The sequence below is a fragment of the Zonotrichia leucophrys genome, chromosome 8, assembly GCF_028769735.1.
Source record: "Zonotrichia leucophrys gambelii isolate GWCS_2022_RI chromosome 8, RI_Zleu_2.0, whole genome shotgun sequence".
NCBI classification, from domain to species: Eukaryota; Metazoa; Chordata; class Aves; order Passeriformes; family Passerellidae; genus Zonotrichia; species Zonotrichia leucophrys.
In genome coordinates, this window is record NC_088178.1 from 15,953,725 (window position 1) to 15,976,128 (window position 22,404).

Here is a 22,404-nt window from a genome sequence, read left to right on the forward strand (position 1 = left end):
ATTCCTTTTCATGAATAGTCAATTCTAGTGCTCAGCATGAGGCACAGACCTTTCGTTGGCTTTTATTTTTTTGACCTCTTATGGTATACTCATACCCTCTTATGCTTGCATGCTCAGAGACACAGGCACATCCTTAAAACAGAAGGAACTGGAAAGAAAGAGACCACAGTACCTCTGTGTGTGCTGTAATTCACTGCAATGGAATTCTAATGTACTTCTTGATACCAGAATTAAGAATCTCCATGAAAAAAAAAATAATTCTGAAGTAGTACTCGTTATCCTTGCCACAAGTAACACGGTCAAGTAGTTTAGCAGAGTATTTCTTGGCATAAGACAAAAGAAAAAATCCAAACCAAAAACCTGCTTTTAAAGGTAATTGACAATTCAGGTAACAACTACATAAGATGAAGTTGCAGAATGTTTTGAATGTAATTTTTTTTTAAAAAGCAAAGCTTCTAAAACCCATACTTGGTTTTGTTTTACTTTTTATTATTTAAATACACCATACTAGAGCAAATGTCTCTGAAAATATCACAAATAAAAGATTTTTCTTCATTCAGCAAATTAGAAGTAGGTGAAAATTTCTACACAGTAGCTGCTATGAGCCTGACTTTTTTTTTCTTTTTTTTTCTTTTTTTTTGCCATGGGAAGTAGCAACATTAGGACAAAAACACTTACATGCATACATACATTGTATTTTACAGAGATACAATAAAAGTGTTTGTGATAGAATATCACAAAAGCCACATCTTTATCTCATGTTCAGTTTGATTGAAACACATTTCCTTACAACACTTAAATATACAAAGAGCAAATAGAATGTTGTTAAGGTAAAACACAGGGTACAAACTGGCCAGTGCCCTGCTAATTGTTAATGAGGGTAGAAAGCAGATTTCAATGCTTCTTTTAATTAGCTTCATTAGTCATCTTCCCCACCCGCCCCCCCCAAGATGTCCTCCGGTGGATCTTTTTTCATTTTCTCTACAGTCTCCCATTAGCCCAGGTTCATGGAGTCCTTAATGTTCATATTCAGTCATTTTAATACACCAATAAATGTGGGAAGGGCAATCAAGAATAAAGAAGGTGCAATGGTATGGAGCTGGCATTGATGCTAGCTACAAAGGTGACTTGTCTACTTGGAGACATGGGATCCATCTGTGATGAACAAAATTTGAGATGAAGGCACGCATTCTGCATTACTCTGACCTTTTAGCAGACCTGTAAGAAATAAAAATGGGTATCTTAGCTAAATTTGAGATAGGAAACTACAACATGACTGCTTTTGTTTTTCCCTATTCACTAATCTCTTTTTTATTAGACCACTTTTTAACTGTGACTTAAGGCTTTCTACGCTGCCCATTCATACCGCTAACGTTTCAACTTTAAACAGCAAAAAGCAAACATTTGTCACAGTTTCACTACTAAAGAAAGCAGAAATGAAAAAAAGACTACAACAAGAAATGTGTACTTTCTGTTAACAAATCATACAGTGAATAAGGTGGTTTTTCTGGGCCCCGTTTGAAAGGGAAGAACCATTATGCCATGCCTTTGAAGAAGCGAGTAATATGATCTTGTAATTGGAAGAAATAGTGTGTAAAGCAAATATGAAGTACAGCCAATATCCTCCCAAGGCAACTTTGGTTAATATGCTGCATTGCACAAGAGCTAAATATAGATATTTCAGGATTCCCCCCTCCCATTTAAATTCCTCATCTGGTACGTTAGTTAATGTTACATAAACATTTTAATATATGAAGTCAAACATGTGCTTTCATACTGGTGTTAATGAATTGTGATAATTAAAAGTGTCTAACTCAATAAAAATCTAAACTTTCGTGGATAAAATAGGAATGATCATCCATAGTCTTCAAATACAATCTGTTTGCAATTACCAAAATGAAATAATATATATTAGATTTTTATGGCTTTTAAATGACATTTTGCGCTTCCCAGGAAGTTCTTTTCTCACCCTTTCTCTAAGTTACTAAAAGCCTGAGGTCTATTAGTAACTGCAACCCCCCACTTTCAAGCTAATTAAAGTAGTAGAAGCTTGGAGGTTTAATTCCCCAGAGCCGAAGCTCAGTGTGAGAAAGGTAATTTGTCTGTCCAGAACAAAGATTAGGGAGCAGCCAGCAAGCATATTTAATAAATGAGCATCAAATATCTTCTACTATGGACACAGACAACACCAATTATGTAACTACAAGGGAATTGCTGAGTGATATGTAAACTAGAAGATTTTTAAGATCTTCTCTAAGAGACGTAATGTAACTCATACTTTATTTAAAAGCATAGAAGCTGAAGACAAACATTTGTTACAAACACTGCCAACCAGTGGGAAATGTACACTTTCAGTAGGTGGTAATACTGTTGCAAACAAGGAATACTACAGGAATACTACCAGTACAAAAAAAGCAGAGAGAATTCTTGACAATACAGCCCCTTCAAATGAAATGGCACACAGGACGTCACAAACTAAGTCTGCACTCAGCAGGCAACAGTACTGAGTTTAGAGAGAACAGGGTTTTTTAAACTACAGGGCAAGTGACGGGAAGTTATAATTTACATGTGTGAATTGCCTCAGGGAGGCAAAAGGCAGGAATGGCAAACATCCCTGCGTTTGTCTCCTTAAAAAAAACCAAAAAAACCCCCAAGTTTTTAAACCACGTTAGGCCATGCAACCTTTCCTGCCTGCACTGGTCACCTGTAAACTGCAGTGAGAAAAGAGTAAGTTCACCACTCACCTTCAATGCATAACAAAAATGTGTTTTAATGCTGGGAGTGTCTCAATCTCTTTGGTTAAATTAAAAAAAAAAAACAAACCTGTGCATATTATGCTATCTCTGTAATCTCTAGTGATAGAATAACATGGAAAAGGATTGATTTGTAATGCTCAATAAAAAGTATCTGTTACAGCCAACTGTGTTACAGTGGAAGAATATTTTTAATTAGTGTCCCTAAAACATGCAGCTTCCTGTAAAACATCTCTGATGTTACAATCTTTAGATTATTAAAAAGGAAAAATATAAAATTATTAAAAATGATAAAATATAAGAAAATAGATTATAAAATATAACTCTCTTAGCAACTGGCCCTGCAGCTTCCAAAGTTCCAGAAACCTGACAAATACATGAACTATCAATTTGTCTCTTTAACTGGGTTTGTTTTCTGGAGTTACGGTGCTCTGCAATTCCCTTTGAAAAACAGTAGGAGAAGTCAGAACAATTTCTAGAGATATTGTATTACAGAGGAAAAAGCCTCAAGCTCTGTCCCCTGCACCTTCTCCCCAGCAGCTGCTCGTGTGCCTCAGCCTGGCTGCAGCAGTGCCCCTGCCAGGCAGTGCCAGGGGCTGACAAAGCCCTGCCCTCACCAGGTACCTGCAGCCACCAGCTCTGCAAGCCCAGGCCCTTTTCCTTCTCTTTGCCATGTTCTGTGTTCCTCATCATGTCTGCTGCTTTTATTGCAGCTAAATCATTTTTATGTTTTGCTAAGGCAGAGAAAGAAACTGATAAAACTAAATGACAATTTAGACACCTATTTGAAGTTACATTAAACTTTACATTCATAGAAGACAAGTGGATAAACCACTCTCAGAATGGTAAACCTTTTACTGCAGTGTATAAAGATGAATGGTTTTACCTATATTTTGAAATGGGATACCTATAAATATTCATTTAACAGAATCACTGCTAGCTAGTCTATATTACAGATTTGTTTCATTAAAATTCACAACAGTATAAATCTATGAATCTTTAACTGTATTTGTACTTCCTTGAGAAGAGGCTGCACATTCTCTTCCAATCTTAATTATCTTTGTTCTGCCTAACTATGTAGCATTTTTGTACTCAATTCTCTCATCACCTCGATTGACAAATTAAGTAAATAAAAAAGGTCCATGCTTTATTTTGATGTAATTACATTCACCGTATAAGACTTAAAAGAATACTTAAAATTAATCAGTAAATTTATGCACAGAAAAAAAAAAAGGCAAACACAGATATTGAAATGTAGCAACACAACCAAAAAAAAAAAAAAAAAGTAAAATAAAGAACGGTTTCTGTTTTCTCGGACATATTTCTCCACGGACTAAAAGCACTCCAAAATGCACTGCACACTACAGAATAGATCAGCCTAGCATTTGTCCCAGATTTTTTTTAATCTTTCGAATTTCTACTTGCAGATAAATGTTATTTTTTGTGATCCTTACAGACATTAATGAAGTTCCTATTGTAAATCTATAAAGAATTACCAACTGAAGTGTGCACTTTTTGTTTCATTGCAATAACTCAGTGCTGTGTGATTGCCTGGGTTAATGATGAAAAAGTCAAATATACTATCAGAGCTGATGGAAAAATCTATCACCAATCTGAAATTAAAATTCATCTGTGGTCAATAAGATTTAATATCCATGCAAGTGGCGCTGTAAAGAGTAAATGAATCAATGTCATCAATACATAATCAGTATGAAATATGATGTGAATAAAATTATGTGCAAGAGTCATACATCCACTCTTTTCTGGACCAGGGTGGAATGAACAGTCTCTTAACTCAAGGTTGACAGTAATTGTTACAAATTAGGCACAGCAGTTATCAAAATGCACTCACTTGCATAGCTTTAGGACTGATTAAGAAGATTAAAATACATCTAAAACTATCTAGTTTCAGAGTTACAAGACAACTGTTGATCAGAAATTTTTTTTTCCTCTTCACTCTACGACCTGTGCAATGATCATTTACTCATTTAGCTAGAAACCAAAACTATCAACCACAGAGATACACAACCTCTAGCTGAGATATCAGTGTTACGGAACAGTAAGTAAATAGCACTTTGGTTTTAAAATCTGAGTTATGACATGCAAAACAGGCAAGAAAATACTTCTGAAAGAGTACCCCAGCATCCTTCCTCAACTAAAATCTTAATATTAAAATAAAATACATTAGCTTAGTCCAGGAACTTTCTCTTCACAAGGAATTTATTTCCATATTAAAGGATCTAATTTTCCTCCCTCAGAAACCTGCTCTCTTGTAGCATTTAATTTCAGGATTATAAAATAAAATATTACTTCTCTTTCTTAAAAGTCTGTATTAATATATGCTCTCCATTTTGCTTTGTACATAAGGAGTTCAACACCTGTACAGATGCACGTGCCCAAACCAAAATAAACTGACTCACCCTGTATGTCATATTTAAAAGGTTAATATTTTCTCCCCCAAACCCTGTGCCTAAATAACTTAAGGTAAGTTCAGCTACTTAAAGGTCTCTTTGCAGGGGCAGGGAATGTCCACTATTAGAATGAAAAGAAATTGATCTTCATTTAGCTCTAAGAAAGCTTATTAGTAATTGTGGAGTATTCACCTTCTGGTCTGGCAGTAGTGGATTACTCTGAAGTGAATTCAAATGGCCATTGATGAGAGCTGTAGGTCTATCATGTTCACAAAATAAACTGCCATTGATGTAGTGAAACCGATCTCCGGGGACCAGGCGATTCCGGCAGGTAGAGCATGTAAAACACTGGCAAAGGAGAGAGACAGCAAGTGAAACTACAGCACAAATTAAGTATGCTGCAGGTTTGAAAATTACACTTCAGAGACTGCAAGTGCAGTTGAGATATGGAGCTGCTTGGTTTCTAGTATCTCCAAATATGGCATTAGTCTTACCTGTTGGGACTACGCAGTACATAACTCAAGCAGAGTTTCAGCGATTATGAGGGAACAAAGCTACGCACTAAGCAAAGCTTTATAACAGATACTCCTTCTTGTAGTTATTATTTTGCATTTCATGCATAAGCAGATGCAGGTTCTACACTAAAGGGGCATGGAAACACTAATCAGCTGCTAAAAACGAAAGTACACAGAAAAAAACCCCTCACCTTAAGATGATAGACATTGCCCTGTGCCCTCATGACCAGCTCACTAGCAGGAATGGACTGTCCACAGGCACTGCAAGCACCACTATTTCCAAATAACCTGAAACAGAGGTGATGATCATGAATAATTTAATACACAGAAGGCTCTAGGCATTTTTGCACATCACTGCCACGGTTTATTACACAACTATTTCGGACTTCTGACCCCCGTCTTCCAACTTGCTTATGTTTCATAATACAAAAAAGTTTATTTTTGTGTAACAACTGGTAGCTTCACCTTACCTTGGATGTGGTTACACAGGATTTAATCAGAAATATTGACTTACACCTCTAGAAACACAAACAATTCTGTACTACACACATTTTATCAGATTACTGGGTTCATCATAAAAAAAAAGATACAATTCATGACTGGAGTTTAAATGCATTGTGTCCTTGAAATTATATGAAGAACTCTTTTGTACTTTAATCATATCTTGAGATATGAGTCATCAAAAGGGTTAAGAGGATTTGATTGTATATCTAAGAAGACATCATGCTCAGTGTATTGAAACTCCAGTAAACCTCCATCAGTGCAGAGTTTCCATTAGAAACTCTCTGCTATCCAGGTTGATATATAATGTGTATGGGTTAACCTTTTCAATCATGGTGTCAACACTTTAGATTTGCCTCTGCTCATCTCTTTCATCCTAACCTTCTCTCTCTCTTGATAATGAAATGCTTGCTCCAACTTCCCTCTATCTGCTCCTGAGTCCACAATTTAGATTACTTCATCTCTGCTAGCAACAAACTGAATGAAATTTCGATTTGAGCAGAAAGTAATTTACCGGGATCTGGACCCATTTGTCATCATATCTCTCTGGGTGTTTGCTGTATCACTGCAGTTTTCCTATGCAATCAAATGAGACCACAACATCTGCCATTGGGGGGGGGCACACGCAGTGGGGGGAGGGGGGAACAGGCAGAAGAGTGGTGGAGAAAAATATATACATAATTCTCCAAATCCATTTAAAGGCACAATGCATCGATTCAAAATATAATACAGTAATGATTATTGAGTTCTACTTTTACAGGCTGCCTTAGCTAGAATTAGAAAAACCTTTATTTGCTTTTGCGCGAGCCTCTAATAGACACAAATATTTATAAAGACTACCACAATTCATTTTGCAGCAAAAAAGGAAATTGAACTAGCTGGCAGGGTCACAGACCCACTTTTCTGTACGATGTAAAACACAGCAATAGGATTTACAAATTAGCGTATTGGTGTCATAATAAATATTAATATTTGCATCTCCTTCCTGTCCAAATAAAGTCATAAAATTCTGTTTGTGTCAACCTAGGACACACATTACAACAGAATACCCGTAATCTGAATGATTGCAGTGTGCCTCTGTATAAAAATAATTGCTTTGAATTTTCAGAATCTGAGCTTGCAGAGGAGGCTTGTCATGTTCAAACTACTAATTTGCTGTCGCCACTTTATTGAAAATAGCCTGTAAGTTGTTATTAAATGTATCGACTGAACGACAGAGAGAGTAGTAAAACTGCCCCTTAAGATGGCTTTTAATAGGAAGCTGAGAAACAAATTTTGCAGCAGCATCGATTTGAAGAGTTCAATCAAAACTCCATTTCAAAACTAATTAGTCTGAGATCCACGACACATTGACACGTTCTTGCAGAATCACAGCGGTTACAAAGGGAAAGCTGAACTAATACATTGTCAGGACCTCCCCGCCAAAGGGACTAAACTGTCTGGAAACTAAAGGTCCATTATTAGGGCATCTTCCAAACCAGGACCAGTTCAGAACAGTTACATGATATACCCAGGTTAGTTCCAAAGCATTGCAATATGCATTTTCCTTCCTTCATCCTTGCTAGGAATGAAGTTGGCACTAGAGATTGCACGGGGAAGGGCTGTGAGAGGAGGCAGAAAGGCACTGCTACACTTCCAGAGCAAAGATCCAGCAATCCAGAACAAGGAGGTGGCAGCAAGGGCAGTGCTGGGTAGAAGGGCAAAGATGGACAGATGATGTCAGTTGTCCATCTGAACGTGATGAGCTGTCTCTCACAACCCCCCTCTTCCCCCTGTACAATTGCACCACCCAACTGAAATCACAGCTTTCAGAATGCTGATCTCACTGCACTACTTGTCTTCATTAAGCATTCGTTATACTATTCTCTCTGAACTAGAGCGGTCCCACACCTTGAATGTCTGTGAATTCTAATAAATGGAGTCAAACTAATCCCGAGGCTTCCCACACATTTTAAGTTTTCCCCCAGCATGTTCCCAGAACAACTCTACTCTGGGAAGCCACTTCAGCTGAATCTTCTGCTAAGATTCCTAAAAATTACTTACAAACTCAGAACAGCTTTCCGCGGCTTATTATTATTTACCAACAAAAGTAAACTTATTTTTTCATCTCTACTGTTATGAATGGCTTTGTTCTGTAATGATTAACAGAAAGAAGTTTTATCTTTTAAAAAAATGTTATTTCTTCTTACCAGCAAAGGAAGTCTTTCACATTAACTATTCTCTACTGAAAAAGTTGTTTTGCATGGTTTCTGGGAAGCTGGAGAGCTAATTATCTAACCAGGGGGACTGTCCAGGACAGTATTTGATTTAAAAGGCTTGAGGCTTTAGGTGCTCAATTAAGTAGCTATCGGTCTCAGACTGGACTTTAATGGGCTCTTTTCTCTTTAACTGCAGCAATGGGTAGAGATACCCCAGGTCAGGCTAATTAAAGCCAGGGGACTCTTTAATTGTGATGACAGAATTGGTTTCAGTTTCCTCTTTGGGTCCTCAGTCCAAGAAGGTCATTAATATTTCAACATTTGGGCAATGCAATCAATCACAAACATCAAGAGGTTCCCTTTACGGACAAGGCAGCTCTTCTACACTTAGCAGCATTTTACTGAGCCACCTTAAATTAACTACTGTGTGGTTCCAGCACAGCATTCCCCACACTTCCAAATGCTTCTGTTTTGGTTTTTTTTTTTTGCTGGTGGGGTTTTTTTCAGAACTTTCTGTAGGAGAGTGGGAATGAAAGCAGCAAGAAATCTTCTCAACCCAGTTTCCCATCTTGCTGCTCAAAATTCAGCATCAGCAGAAACACATCTCTAGCAACTTGTACTAACAAAGTAAGGTTCCACTGCTTTCCAAAACCGTGGAGACAGATTTAAGCACTCTTGATTCTTGCACGACATGGTGCACATTTGCGTCCACATACATATATCCAAGCCCTAGCAAAGAGAAATGCACATCCAGACCTACTGATCCAGAAGGAATCAGTGTTTTTGTACATTCCCCACATTTAATCTAAATTCTGCACCAGCTATATTAAATGTAACAAAGAAAGGCAACACAGAAATTATGCCTGAAGCCAAGTCCATTAAAGGTACTTCAGAATAACTAGAGACCAAGCACCTTAAAAGCACCAGAAGCTATTGATACTTAAAAGGGGGGCTGTGCATAATGGCAAGTGCTGCATTAGAGAAGAGGAAGAAAAAAAAAAGGGAAAAAAAAAAACCAGCCAAATTACGCTTGGTTAATTCAGAGTAACAGATCTGCCCCCAAGTGAATTGGAGGCCTTGAATTAATTCTGTTATGACAAATCAAGATAAACGTTCCCCCTAAATTGCATGCGATTTAATTAATTTTTGAGATCCTGTTTTTTTTTTTTTTTCCTAGCTAATAGTTCACATGCTCCTGTGCTGTCATTGTGCTTGAGTGGGCAGACTTCAAAGTGATATTAAATAACCAACTATTAGATTTACCTAGCACGTCCTATTGGAAAAGTGCCATTTAATTACCTAGCCTGTTCAATTAAAGGGACAGCATTCCCTGAATATAGCAGCTTGCCGCTGATTACCAGGGAAATGAACTGGCTGCCCGGCGGCCCCCTCCCCGGAGCGGCCTCGCTGCGGCGCGCCCGGCTCCGGCCGCCCCCGCCCCGGGGCTGCGCCCCCGCCGCGCTGCGCGGAGCGGAGCGGCCGCCCGGGGAGGGGCGCCGGGCGCTGCCCCTTTAAAAGGCGCCCGGGCAATCTTCCCCTCTCCCCCTTCCCCACCACTCCCTGCTCTCTCTTAGAGGCCAATTTTGTTAATTAAATGTTTTGTTTGCGACGCGGCTCTCATTCATTTCGGACACGTCATTCCGAGCAGATCTAAGCCAGCGACCAGATCTCATTAGATAAAACCCATCAGAACTATGAGAAAATGGAGGAGACACTAATTAAAGCTTTTAATTGTGCGGATTCGCTGCCACGCTGCTGCTTTATCTGGCATCTCAAGGTTGGGAGGGCTGCGCTCCACTCCTCTCCCTGAGCGCGCAGCTCGCCGTGGGGAGGGAAGGGAACGGACCGAGGTTTTCACCTCCCTCTTTTCCCAGAAACCTTGGCCTTCAATGAAAGCTGCAGCTGTAGCTCTACGGCCAATTTGTTTTCGGGTTTTTGGGGGGGAGAGGGAGGGAAAGGGGAGCGTTGTGTTGTTTAAGCAACAACAAAAAACCCCGCATACAGCCTGAGACAGCTAAAAAGCTCATTAATAAATGGCCCTGTGGTCCTGGCCCGAAGGAGTCAAGTCCCTTTCACCTGGCGCCTGCCGGGCCGATCAATCCTCTCTCCCATTTTGCCAGTCATGTCCAGCGTGCCCCAGCTCCGGCCGAGAGCTGCACTGTGGCTCTGCCACCACAACAGCCCGCCGGAAAACTCAGAGGGGAGAAGGATGGCAGAGGGAACCGGAGAGGCTCGCTGGCAGCGGCACTGCCTCCACAGCCAAAGGGAACCACTTCACACACCTGAAGGGCGAGGGCTTCGCTCGTGCCAGCGTGACCCACGAGCAAGCCTGCAAAGCCCATTTCCAGCGGGAAAGCTTCAAGTTAACTCAGCCCTGGCAGCGCCAGGCCATCCTACCCCACCTTGAGTGTACAGTGTCCAGTTCAAGTTTCAGCAAGCATCTGTCAGAGTTATTTTTGCAAGTCAAATTACACAGATCTAAAGAGAAGTCAGGCGACAGGACAAGGAGATCAATTGAAACCCCTCATCTGATAAAGCATCCTATTCATAATTGCCTACATTAAAATAAACGAGTATTAATTTTTGGCAACACAAAACCAGAGGACTGTGATAAGCTTGCCTGAACTTGCCTCTGGGGCACAGTGGACGCATCTTCTCTTTTTAATTAGTAGCAATCAGACATGAGGGTTTGTTTGATGGTGTTGGCCGAGCGATGAATCTGTACTATTCAGTGCATCTTAACAGTAGTGTCAATTTTTCCACTTCAAACAAGACTCTTTCCCAAACACTGTTCTGCTCTATTTAATTACTATTGTGCCAGACTTGGGCTTGTTGCTTAGGACGATGACCAAAAAGCACCACTGTGCACCCACAATGTGCTGATTTTTCAGCATTTCCCTCTAAAAATCCCTCTGAAACTAGCAAAGCTAAGGCTTCGATTGCTCAGACACAGCACAGGACCTGTTCCATGCACTTCCCTACACGAAGCCACGGCCACATACCAGGTCAGAGACTGCACTATCAGAGCAACCAAATCCCAACTCCATCCTCTGAACTACGGAGGTCCCTGTGCTCAACCTGCATCTTCTCAAACCTAAGTTTTACAACATAACCAAACTTGTAACATTTGATGGCTGCTTTTGGTAGGTTTTTCTTTTCTTCAGAAAGGAAAAAAAGTGGAGCTTTTTGGCCATCAGAAAGAAGGGAAATCCTGGGTTAACTCTTGACATTTACTATTAATGAGGAGCCAGAAGCATTTAAACAGAACACAATTTGTTTTAACTAAGCATTTCTGTGATGCTGGGAAGGTATGGGGCTTTTTTGTTGTTTTTTTTAATTACTGAATGTTGAAACAGAACACCTCCTTGAAGCATTCATGTGCATCAGTCTATCAAACCATTTACTCAAATTAAATGTGTAATCCTCCAAAATGCCTCCTTTTAAATTAATGAGTTTAAGTAGCTTGAGTTCACCTGAAAAGATCGTACGGGCACCTGACCTCATGAATTCTATTAATTATATTGGAAACTTGTTGGAAGGGATACTCTGCATAATCTTACTGTACCCCAACAGATGTGAGATTAGCGAGGCTTAGTTCCCCCTACCCAAATCTGTGGCAGTTAAACAGCTTCAAAAGAGGAAGAGATAAGAAATAAAGGGCAAGAGCATATACCTCCTCTGCTATCTCCTGCATTGTCTACACTGGAAGTTAAGAGAAATATCAGTTCAAAGCTTCTCTGTAACAATGCTGAGCCAAACATCATACCACTGGTTTTTGCTATAAGTAGAATCCATGGCCCTCCAACTGATGGTTAATCAGCTCTTTCACAAGGAGAACAGAGAATGAGTCATTCTGTTTCCACTCAAAGGAGTTTAAAGGTGCTTATGTAAATATCATAATTAATCAGATACTAAAGGCAGGCATTTCATTATTTAGCACCTCTGCCACAGCCTTATTTAAGCCCTACGATTTTAACATTTACTGTTCAGATATGCACACTTCTCCTTCAACACTACAACAAAGCAGATTAATTTAGCCTCTCTGATTGCTGTTTATTTTTAGTTAGGACTTGTTTTGTGCTGACAAACCACTTTAAAGTTACAGTCGTCGTTCAGCCCCCCCAACTCTTTCCTCCACTTGGCAGTCGCAACTCGCCCTGGGCTAGGCGCTAACATCCGCACCCGCACGTCTCTCCCTCCTAAGGAAGGAGCCATCCTGAGCCAGCCCAGCCCTCTACCCTGCAGACACCCACCACGAGAAATAAAGGGGCGGGGTGGGGGGGAGAGAAAAATGGAAAAAAAGGCAGCAGGAAAGGGGAAAGCGGTCCTCACCAGCCTGGCCGTCGCCTCACCTGATGTAGTCGTTTCTGCAGAGAATCATGCCGCTCTTGGTGTAGCAGGAGGTGCCGATGTCCCCCAGCTGGGCCTGGCAGCAGGAGCACTTGAGGCAGCGGCTGTGCCAGTAGCTGTCCATGGCGTAGAGCAGGAAGCGGTCGGCGATCTTCCCCCCGCAGCCGGCGCACCTCTTCCAGGAGAGGGAGCCCGCCGTGACCGGGGGCGGCTGCGCGCTGCCGCCGGGGTTCACCATGGCCTGCGCGGAGAGAGGGGCGGGGGCGGGTCAGCGCCGGGACAGCACGGGCCGGGCCGGGCCGGGGCGCAGCGCGGAGCCAGCGCCGCTCCGGGGCCCGCGGGGCAGCGGCGGCCGGGCCGGGCCGGGGCGCGGGGCGGGAGCGGCGGGCGCGGGGGGCAGAGCGAGCGCAACCCGCCGCCCCCCCGCCCCGGGCTTGTGCAGCTGCAGCTCACAAGTCAGGAACAGTCCCGGCGTTTGTTTTGCTTATGAAAAAAAGTGTGTGAAGAGTGGAGGGGGGAAAAAAAAAGTTGTGAAACTGGTTTTTCAGTCTAGGAGAGGCTCCGCAGGCTCGGGGCGGTAACGAGGGGCTCCGGAGCGGCCCTCGAGGCCTTGGGATTTTATTTTCTGTGGTTTTATTTTAGAGAACTAAAAACACTCCGAGAAAACACTCCAGATTGAGGACACTGGCCCGAATAATAGATCATTGAACTTTAGGACGCCTGTTAACTTCCTACACAAACATACTCAACTTTTGTCTCGCTAATCTGCCCTTGATCAGCAGTTTAAATGCTAAAGCTTTGTTACCAAAAAAAAAAAAAAAAAAAGGAAAAAAGAGAAAAAAGTTTACCGACCCTAAGAAAGTGGTCGAGTAATGAAGCGAATCGCTCCGGCTGCGGTTACTCTGGCCGCCCCCGAAACTGCTACTAAGGGCATTTTTCACTTTCTAATAAATGCTTTATGCAAGCAGGACAACCGAGAGATAATATAGGAATCAATTCATAAAGCTTACTCTAAACCGATTAATTTGTTGCCTTCAATCCAGGGTCCAATAAACTCCCGGTGTTCCTCTAGTCACTTATACTATAAAAAGATCAAGTTATTTACTGCCAATTAAGCAGCATGTTTTGTCTTTGTCCTTTGTAAGCCGTATGTGCTCATGCCGAGGCATCTGGCTATCTGCTAAGGACCTTCAGACTGATACGTCCAGAGCAGCGAGGACGAACTTTTCCTGACACTGGCCCAACTCGGCTGCAGGGGAGAACTGAGGCCGATTTAAACACATTTCCTCAGAAAGAGTACCTGGAGGTATGTCCAGTGACCGCACAATAAACCAGGAGAACTGCACCAATTAAGCTGTAACAAAAACCCCGAGACTTTGGAAAGAAAACCACTCTAAAAGCCATTAGCATTGCATTTATCCGAACGCATCGTGTACCTTTATGTAAATTGATTTCTGATGCATTTGTTCAAGGAATTGCCTTTTGTTACAGTTTCCAGCTACAGCCTAATGAATCTGCATTTCCTGCTCCGAGTCTTTAAACCGTTTTCCTATGCTTTAAATCACTTCGGATTTCTTAAAAGAAAGAAAAAGGCTCCATGCCACCACCTTAACCTGTCTTTGTCGAAGACAAATATGTATAAATATAAAATGGGAAACGTTACACTGAGAAAACCATCCAGTAACCCCATTAAGCTAAAGCTCTTAAGGACAAGCAATACCTTAATGCTGATTAAATCTAAAAAGATGAATCAAGAGGACTGACCAGAAAGTGACTCCCTTGATAACTAAGGACGGGCCCTCATCAAGTTTCATTTAGAGTTGGGGGGGGAAAGCTTTTAACTTAAATAGGCTTACTCTAGTAATTACAGAGCCAAGCAATTTTGGTCCTGGGATAGGAGTCAGTGAAATAGAAAGCAGAGCTAGAAGCTAGAGGCAAAATACCCCCCTTTTAACAGCGTCTCTGGTGCTTTTTTAATGGAGACCAAGGGAGGGACAAGCGGAGAGCTGGAAATTTGTAGTACAAAAATGGATGCTTAATTCATGTCTTGGTTTTAATTAGGTGATTCACCGATTTTCTCCTGGATTGAAACAAAAGACTGTGTGTGGGGCAGGAAGGGAACCGGAGAGGAGAAAAATAGAGAGCTCACTTTGATCTTTTCTGCCACTGTTTCAGAACAGTGTTTACTACAGGGGAAGCGGGTGCCCCAGCCTCCCCCCCCCACCCCCCCGTCCCCTCCATTCACAGCCGAGGCAGGCAGAGCCCTTTCCCGGCGGCAGCTGGGAAGGGGGGTAAGGGAAGGCGCTCCAGCGGCGGCCGCCGCCAGGCTTTGTACGGGGGCCGCGACAATGCCCGGGGTCCGCGGCTCCGCGCCCCTCCGCCCGGCGGGCAGCGGGACGGCGGCGGCGGGCGGGCACCGCGCACACGAACGCTGCGAGACGCGGGGGAGCGACCGGCACTTCTTACCTGCTTCCCCTCTATATTGCAAAAGGCCGGGGAGCGCCGCTCGGGGTGCCTGAAGAGATCTTCTTGCAAAGAAATAAGCACAGCGCTCGCCCTCTCGCCGGCTGGAGGGAGCCCCCCGCCCGGCAAGGGGCAGCCCAGGCTGGAAAAATATAGATATTGCTATGAGAGGCGTCTGCCCGGGTCCTTCCTCCAGCTCCCGCTTCCCGGGAGGGGAGCTGCAGAGCTCGGTCCCCGCCGCTGAGCCGCACACGCAGGGCGCCGCCGCCGCTCGATGCTGCAATCGCCGGGCAAGTTTGGCAATGTGGCTTCACTTTGTGCCGCTTCCCCCCCGCTCCCCCACCTCCGCCCCCTCTCCGGGCTGCGGCGGCTCCCGAGCCTCCCGCGGCGCGGAGTCGGCCGGCCGCGGCCCGCTGGAGCGCCTCAGCGGAGCGGGCGGGAGCGGCGAGTTTGAGCGGGGCCGGGCGCGGAGCTGCTGCCGGGATCCTGCGGCGGCGGCGGCGCTGGCGGGGCGCGGGGGGCGGCCCTTGTGCCCGTCTAAGCGTGAGGCTGCAAGTGCGTGTGTGCCCGCACGGTGCGCGTGTGCCCGCTGCCCTCACACATGTGTTACTGACAGAGCAGAATCCCAACTACACTCCGGCTCGGCGCCCTCGTCAGCCCGCCGCAGCCAATCCGCCCCCGGCTTGTTCAGGCGGAATAATAAAACCTGCCAATCCCTGGGAAGACAAAGGAATGAGTGAGAGGGGAGGAAAAAAAAAAAAAAAAAAAAAAAAAGAGGGAGGAAGGGAGGGGGCGAGGAGGAGGAGGAGGGGAATGGAGAGGAAGGAGGGAGTCAGGTGGGCAGCGCCGGCCGCCCGGGCGCTGAGGGGAGGCGCGCGGTCGTGAGGGCACCGTCCGTCCCGCCTGGCCCCGCCCGCCAGCTCCCGGCCACCAGTTGAGAAACTTGGCGGCGAGGGGTCATCCCGCTGTCCCCGAGGGCAGGCCCGCTCCGCCCGGGGAGCGATGTCCGTCGGAGCCCTCCCCGGCCGCTGGGCGCTTCCCCCGCCACCGCGGCCCTGCCGTGCTGGGGGAGGCGCTGAGGGGAGGCGCGGCCGCAGCAGCCGCTGCTTGCCGCCTTCGTGGCGCCCCCCGCTGCCGCGTCCGGCCCCGGTGCTCGCACCCCGTCCCGGGATCCCGCGCTGGGGCGGGGAGAGGCGGCGGCGGGCCGTGCCCGGCTCGCCCTGCGAGCGCAGGGGCCGTGTCCAGCCGCCGCTGCCACACGTTCCCCGCGGGAGCTGCGCTGCGGGACTCAGGCGGGCACGGCCCGCGGTGGCCGCCCCAGTGGAGGTTTCTGTGGGTTAAGCAGCCGCAGTTGGCGGCACCACTCCTCAGTAGAGCAGGCAGCTGCATTTCTGAGAGAGAAGCCCGGGGATGACGGCAAATCGGAAGAAGTAATGTTCAGTGGGAACGCTTAAAACTATGAAAAACCCCCTACGTATTAACTGCACGCCTGCGAGGCCTAAGTGCAGCACACAGGATAAGCACAGCCGCGAATCGCTGGAACACACCCACCCCGGAATAACAAAGTGCTCCTGGATGCGGTGCTGTCCGCGGCGCAGCTCCGCGCCCGGCGGTGCCCGGCACAGAGGACACACGGCCCCTGTCACCCCGCGCTGGCGGCGGAGCCCCCTCAGCGGCACTGCCGGGATCTGCTAAAGGACAGAAAAACTTGGGAGCAGGAGTTTCTCGATTCCAGAGCGCTGACGTAAGCGCAGCCAATGCAGCGCCCGCCGGACGGCAGCAGCGCTCGGGCCCCGCTCGACGTGAGCCGCGGGCAGGGCAGGGCAGGGCGGCCCCGCCGCCCGCGGGTGCGTTCGCTGCCCTGTCAAGTACGTGGTGGTGGCAGCGTGACCGAGCTACGAGCTCCGTGCGCCCCCCCAGCATCAGAAACAACAAAATGTTTTAAACCTGCCCCTGCCGGCGGCTCACGCAGACGCGGTGCCCGCACAGGTTCACGGAACTCTCCCGGGAGCGCTTCCTAAGGAGCGAGCGCCCCGGCGCAGGAATGCTGCCCGCCCGGGGACAGCCTGGCGCTGAGCCCGGCCCCGCAGTCGCAGCCCAGGTGTGCTTTATCCACATCGCCACCTGTGGGTCTGCCGCAGCCCTGCAGCCCCGGCCTGGGCTGGGCACGGAGCCGTGTGCTCAGCGATCATTTAGAATTGAAAGGAAAATCGTCTACCTGGGAGAAATGTAAATGGGAAAGCGTAGGGTAGCGAAGATACATTTTGCTTCTAAATATATAGAAAATAAAATATCGACATTTGAATGGCACCATAGGTATGATTTAAACACGGGAGAAAATTATATTTCTATGTTCCTCCATAGACTGGGATATGTTCAGAGTCTGCTTAAAGCAGACTTGGGATTCATTCAGACTTGGGAATTCATGGAAAGCTTCCACAGGGAAAGGGGAGAGGACCGGTGCTGTGGTTAATTTTTTTTAGCATAGGTCTAGAAATATATCATCTGGATGTAATCTCCATGTACATATTACATTTAAACATACTCAGCAGTTTTAGATTTGTTATGTAGGATCTGGTACAATTTAAAATATATAAAGCAACAAGGCATGCTACAGATAATCAACAATCACTGATATTTTAGCTCTCTGACAGTTAAGAGCACAAGAACAGAGCAAATGCCAAGCTCAAATAAAATCTACATTGTCTAATTATCTAAGCCTGTAATGGCTGGAAGCTACCAAATTCAGACTCTGGGAGAGCCATTAGGACCTCTCCTTATTGGAAAAGATATTCTACCAAGAAACTCTGCCATAGGCACTAAAATGTTTACTAGTCTTAAAAATGAGGGTGATACAAAAAACAGGAATTACCTTCTCAAGGAGCAGTTTTAAATGGCTTAATGATGTTTTCCAAATTGCATTACAATGTTCATATCTTTTTCTGAAATCTGATCATCACTAATTTTTGTGATTAATTTTAACAGAGGAAACCTTAACTGAGAGCATTTTGCAGAGCAATATTTTTCTAATTTTTCTTTTGTGCAGCATCTGCTGTTGCTGTGCTGTCATCTTCGTTATGTTTTTCATTGTCTATGTGCCATAATGTAATTAGTTAGTTCAACATCATCTGTGCTATTAGATGAGATGTTTCTATGGTAAGTTAACATAGTTCTGTGTAATTGGTAGATTTCAGCAGTAGGCATGAATGTATCCATCAACTTTAGGTCGATTTGAGTCCACAAGATTTAAATTCACTTGGCATACGTTATCCTAGAAGACTGTTAATTTTGGCTGAATGGATAAAAAACACAATGCAGAAGAAAATCTGGCTGCTTATATTGCGGTGCTCTTGGAGTCAGGGAAGGGAAAGCATAAAATTGCTGGCTTAGTAGTTGCAATCTGAATGTCTGGAAAATGTTACAGCCTGGGATCCAAATAATTCTTAAAGCGAGATGTGCCCCTAAGATACCAGGCAGTCCAGAATTCATCACTTGTCTCTCCATTCAGGGGAAGAGTCTTGGTTCTCTCCCTAAATACTGCATCCCTATGGGAGCTCTGGGTTCTCTCCCTGAATAGTGCATACCTCAGGGACTTCCTTTTCCTTTTCACATTAAGGAGAAGTGTTGAGGCTGCTGCTTTGACATCTTCCATGTGGCACTTTCCTGATCCACGTGTCTTGCAAGCTACACCTTTTGAACAAACAAACTTCTAAAACAAACCCTCTGACCCCAGTCTGTCCAGAAACAGTGATGAAAAATCAACAGCCATTCCTTACTTAAAAGTAATGCATACTTTTACTCACATAGGATCTTCTGGTTCAGGCCTCAATCAATTTAAAAATGTGACTGGATAAAGTATTTAAGTCGGATATCCAGTGAGATGGCAGAGTCACATCCTGGCAGAAGCTGGGAGGAATCCTGGATGCCTTCACTCTTAGCATTCTTTTCGAAGCAGTAGACAGTTCTGTTTGCCCAAAAGAGTAAGATCAGTTACGTTTAGAAATATGTGTATAGATTTTGACTTGCTTATAAATATATGAGTAACTTTATTTACAGGAACCCAGAACCATGGGAGGTAATTAGTAAGCACAGTTTGCTTAGGTAAGGGCTTGCAAGACCTTTTATCATCACTGTATCTATAACTTAGGACAACAGCCAAATAATCTAAATGTCAGTAATTACAGATATATATTAATATTAACAATAAAGTCCACTTTTGGAAGAGCTAAGGCTGTGTTTGTAATGACGTCATGTGGCTGAAATGACTTCACCAATTTGTCCTGTGCACATTTCTGTCTGGAGAAATTGATACATTGCCACAAGCCAGCAGCAGAAGCAAGTTCTGCAAGTGGGTCCTGTGACTACAGGAAAGATATCAGACTTTGACATAACATATAATTTTTGTTTAAAATTAAAACTCTTGAAAGGCCTCTAGAATATGTGTGTGTAATAACAAGTTCACTCACTACATTAAAAAAAATTGGAAATACTATGTGAATTTTGAAAGAGGGCTTTACATTCCACAGTCTATAGGAATTTTTATGGCAAATCAGTTAACACCGATTTGCTACTCTTAAACATATACTGACAATTGATTTTTGTGGTGACATATCTAGTGATATTTTGTCTCAAATATGAGTATTTCTATGATTCATATGTCTCCATCTTTAACAGGGAAAAAAGTCCTTTGACAAATACCTAATATAAACTCATACAGAACTTACCCTTTGGGGTAAAAAAGTGTTTTCTTCACAGATACTTTTATAGGACTGGCATTAATATGTTGCCTCTCTTCACTAGTCACTGTAACATATGAAAGGGTGGGAAAGCACAATTTGGTCTGTTTGGAAGGCCCAAATTGTAGGTAAAGTCACCAAGCTAATTTAAATTCACAGTACAAAAAAGATCAACTGGAAAGGAATTACAAAAATAAAAATCTGACTCAATCAGCTGACCAAAATGCACTTACCTAATGCAGAGTTACATATTTATAACATTGTCATTTATGCAATGTGTTGCAATGAAAAATGAAAACTTAACTCTAGCATGTATTATCTAATTAATTACCCAAGTAACTATAAATATGCAGGAAAAATAGTATATTATCCTTGAATGAATAAATAGCACGTTTAATATTTTTTCATGGTGTTGTCCACACAAAATACCTTTATAATTGCATTGGAATTATTTTCAAAGATGTGTGTCCAGTAGCAAATCCTGTGTAATTAGAATATCTGTCTGAGTGTATCCAAGAAATTAATTATTTACATGTAGCTCATTGCAGTGGAGGAGTATGTCTGATAACTTTATGAAGTTCCCATGATCTCTGAACAATGCTGTAATGCACAGAAAGGTCCGTGACCGATGTTTTCTGCCTATTTTGCTCCTATCCACAGAGATGTCTGTCTTGGGCTGCAGTAAACCAATGGAGGAACATTTGCTCGAGCTGTTTTCTCTGTAGGTCTTCAGGGGACATTCTCAACCTGGAACTTCCCAGGCTCTTGTTGTATGATACATCATTAATGGGTAGGCACAGGTTTAGCTAATCCATCTAGGTGTTTGTGGTGACAGTTTCTGGTGGAAATTTGACACTGGGGCATTGTTTCAAAAAGCTGAGAGAAAGCAAGGTACAGGCCGAGCACTGAAACACAACACAGCGATCCCCTGTTGAAGTTGTCTTTTCAATTTAAGGGCTACCAGCCATGGCATGAGAAAATGGAGGGTTACAAAAACGAAGAGGAAGAGCAGCCTGGTGACTTCTGTCTGGCAGAAATGCCTCTATCATATTTGATTTGAAATTTACATAGATGCCAGCAGTTATGACACAACTGTCACTTTAAGTTCACTTAACTGGACATGAAACAATAATGACAAACAATCAGAATGACAGTTCTCCTTCTATTCTGCAGTGAGGTTCTTGGTATCTCAATTCTGCAACATTTCTTCTGTTCTCTCCACCAGACAAATATATTTTTGTTGTTATGATTTCTCTGGCTCAGTGCAGCATTGCTAAAAGCAAGAGGAAGGGTTTCGAAGCTTTCTATTTCATTTTTCAGCCATACTCTTATCAAAGAAAGAGTTTCTTAGTAACAGTTTTTAAAATTAACTCTTTAATAGCTACCTTCCTGATGTAATAAATTATTTTAAAATATTATATTGTGTAACAATATTACATTATTTTTAATATAAAATATAGCTTTCTACTCTTAGGTTATTTTTCATAACTGGAGGGACTACTATACTCCATGACCATAACTCTTTTTATCATTCTAGTATGATTCAGTAGCTTTTGCTGTCTTATAAACAATCTTACAATTAAGAGCTAATGTTAATGGAATAGATTGTTGTCATAGGATAATGGTTTCCTGCTGCTAGATAAATGCTGTGGCAATGCTAGGACATTTATTGAAAGTAATAGTGAAGACAAAGCTAAGAGATTTATTTTTAAAGCAGGTGCCACAGATCCAGTGACACCATTCTGTTAAAATGGTTTTATTTCTATTTCACTAAGAGACTGATGAAGATAGAAGCATTTTGCCTGATGTATGCAAGTGCAGCAAAGTGACAGTGGCTCATTTCACTGTAACTGAGTAAGCTGCATTGCACTTGGCTTGGGAAGAGATTTATTGTGTGGCTCATCCAATCAGAAAACAGTTTATCCATTAACTATGGCTTTCAAATATGCTGTATTTCCATAAACAAGATGGGGCTTGATGCTTTCTTCCACAGAAAGAGTTATGCAGGGTTCACAGGAAAGGAGGAGTGGGGCCCTTCGGTGCTTGTTGCACCAGTCATTGCAGAAGCCTGCCCTTTCCCCCATGCCACAAGGATGGCAGGCTGGGGACAGTGACCCTGTCTGTGGTGTGTTCCCCTCCTCCTACATCAATGGTTCCTTGTCCCCCTTCTGCATTGGAGGGTGTTGTCTCAGTGTTAGCAAATCAGAAATGGCAGGATTGTTCTTACCAGCGCTGCTGTGCAGAGGGTGGATGGGAAAGTTTTTGTGTAGTCTAGTGTCTCCTTTGTCCTTGCATTCACAGGATCTCCCGAGGTTTTGGAAAATTTGCCTGCTTCTTTCTCCATGACTTTCAAAATTACTCACCCCTGAATTCTCCAACGGAGAACTGTGAAAAGCAGCACTTGTAGAGCTTCATAGGCCCTCTATCTGCTCTTGTAGAATTGTAATAAAACACCTTGATTGCCCCAAATATACAGC

At 43.6% G+C, this 22,404-nt stretch overlaps 1 protein-coding gene across 1 annotated transcript; it reads right to left on the bottom strand.

Moving 5' to 3' along the window:
- Positions 1 to 467: 467 nt before the first annotated feature.
- LMO4 (LIM domain only 4) lies at positions 468 to 15,776 on the bottom strand. Its single transcript, XM_064720160.1, has 5 exons — positions 15,195 to 15,776; positions 12,731 to 12,969; positions 5,871 to 5,967; positions 5,357 to 5,512; positions 468 to 1,218 (listed from the first exon to the last, which is right to left on the bottom strand). Exons 2-5 carry the CDS (start codon positions 12,964 to 12,966, stop codon positions 1,210 to 1,212), a joined length of 498 nt encoding a protein of 165 aa, XP_064576230.1. The 5' UTR covers positions 12,967 to 12,969; positions 15,195 to 15,776; the 3' UTR covers positions 468 to 1,209.
- Between the last annotated feature and the right edge of the window lie 6,628 nt (positions 15,777 to 22,404).

Bases quoted from the DNA above. Each gene is read 5' to 3' on its own strand.
- LMO4 (XM_064720160.1), bottom strand. From the start codon at position 12,966: ATGGTGAACCCCGGCGGCAGCGCGCAGCCGCCCCCGGTCACGGCGGGC. The intron at 5,968-12,730 runs GTGAGGCGACGG...CCTCTGTTTCAG, and splicing joins TGCAGAAACGACTACATCAG to GTTATTTGGAAATAGTGGTG. The intron at 5,513-5,870 runs GTGAGGGGTTTT...CTCCTTTGCCAG, and splicing joins GCAATGTCTATCATCTTAAG to TGTTTTACATGCTCTACCTG.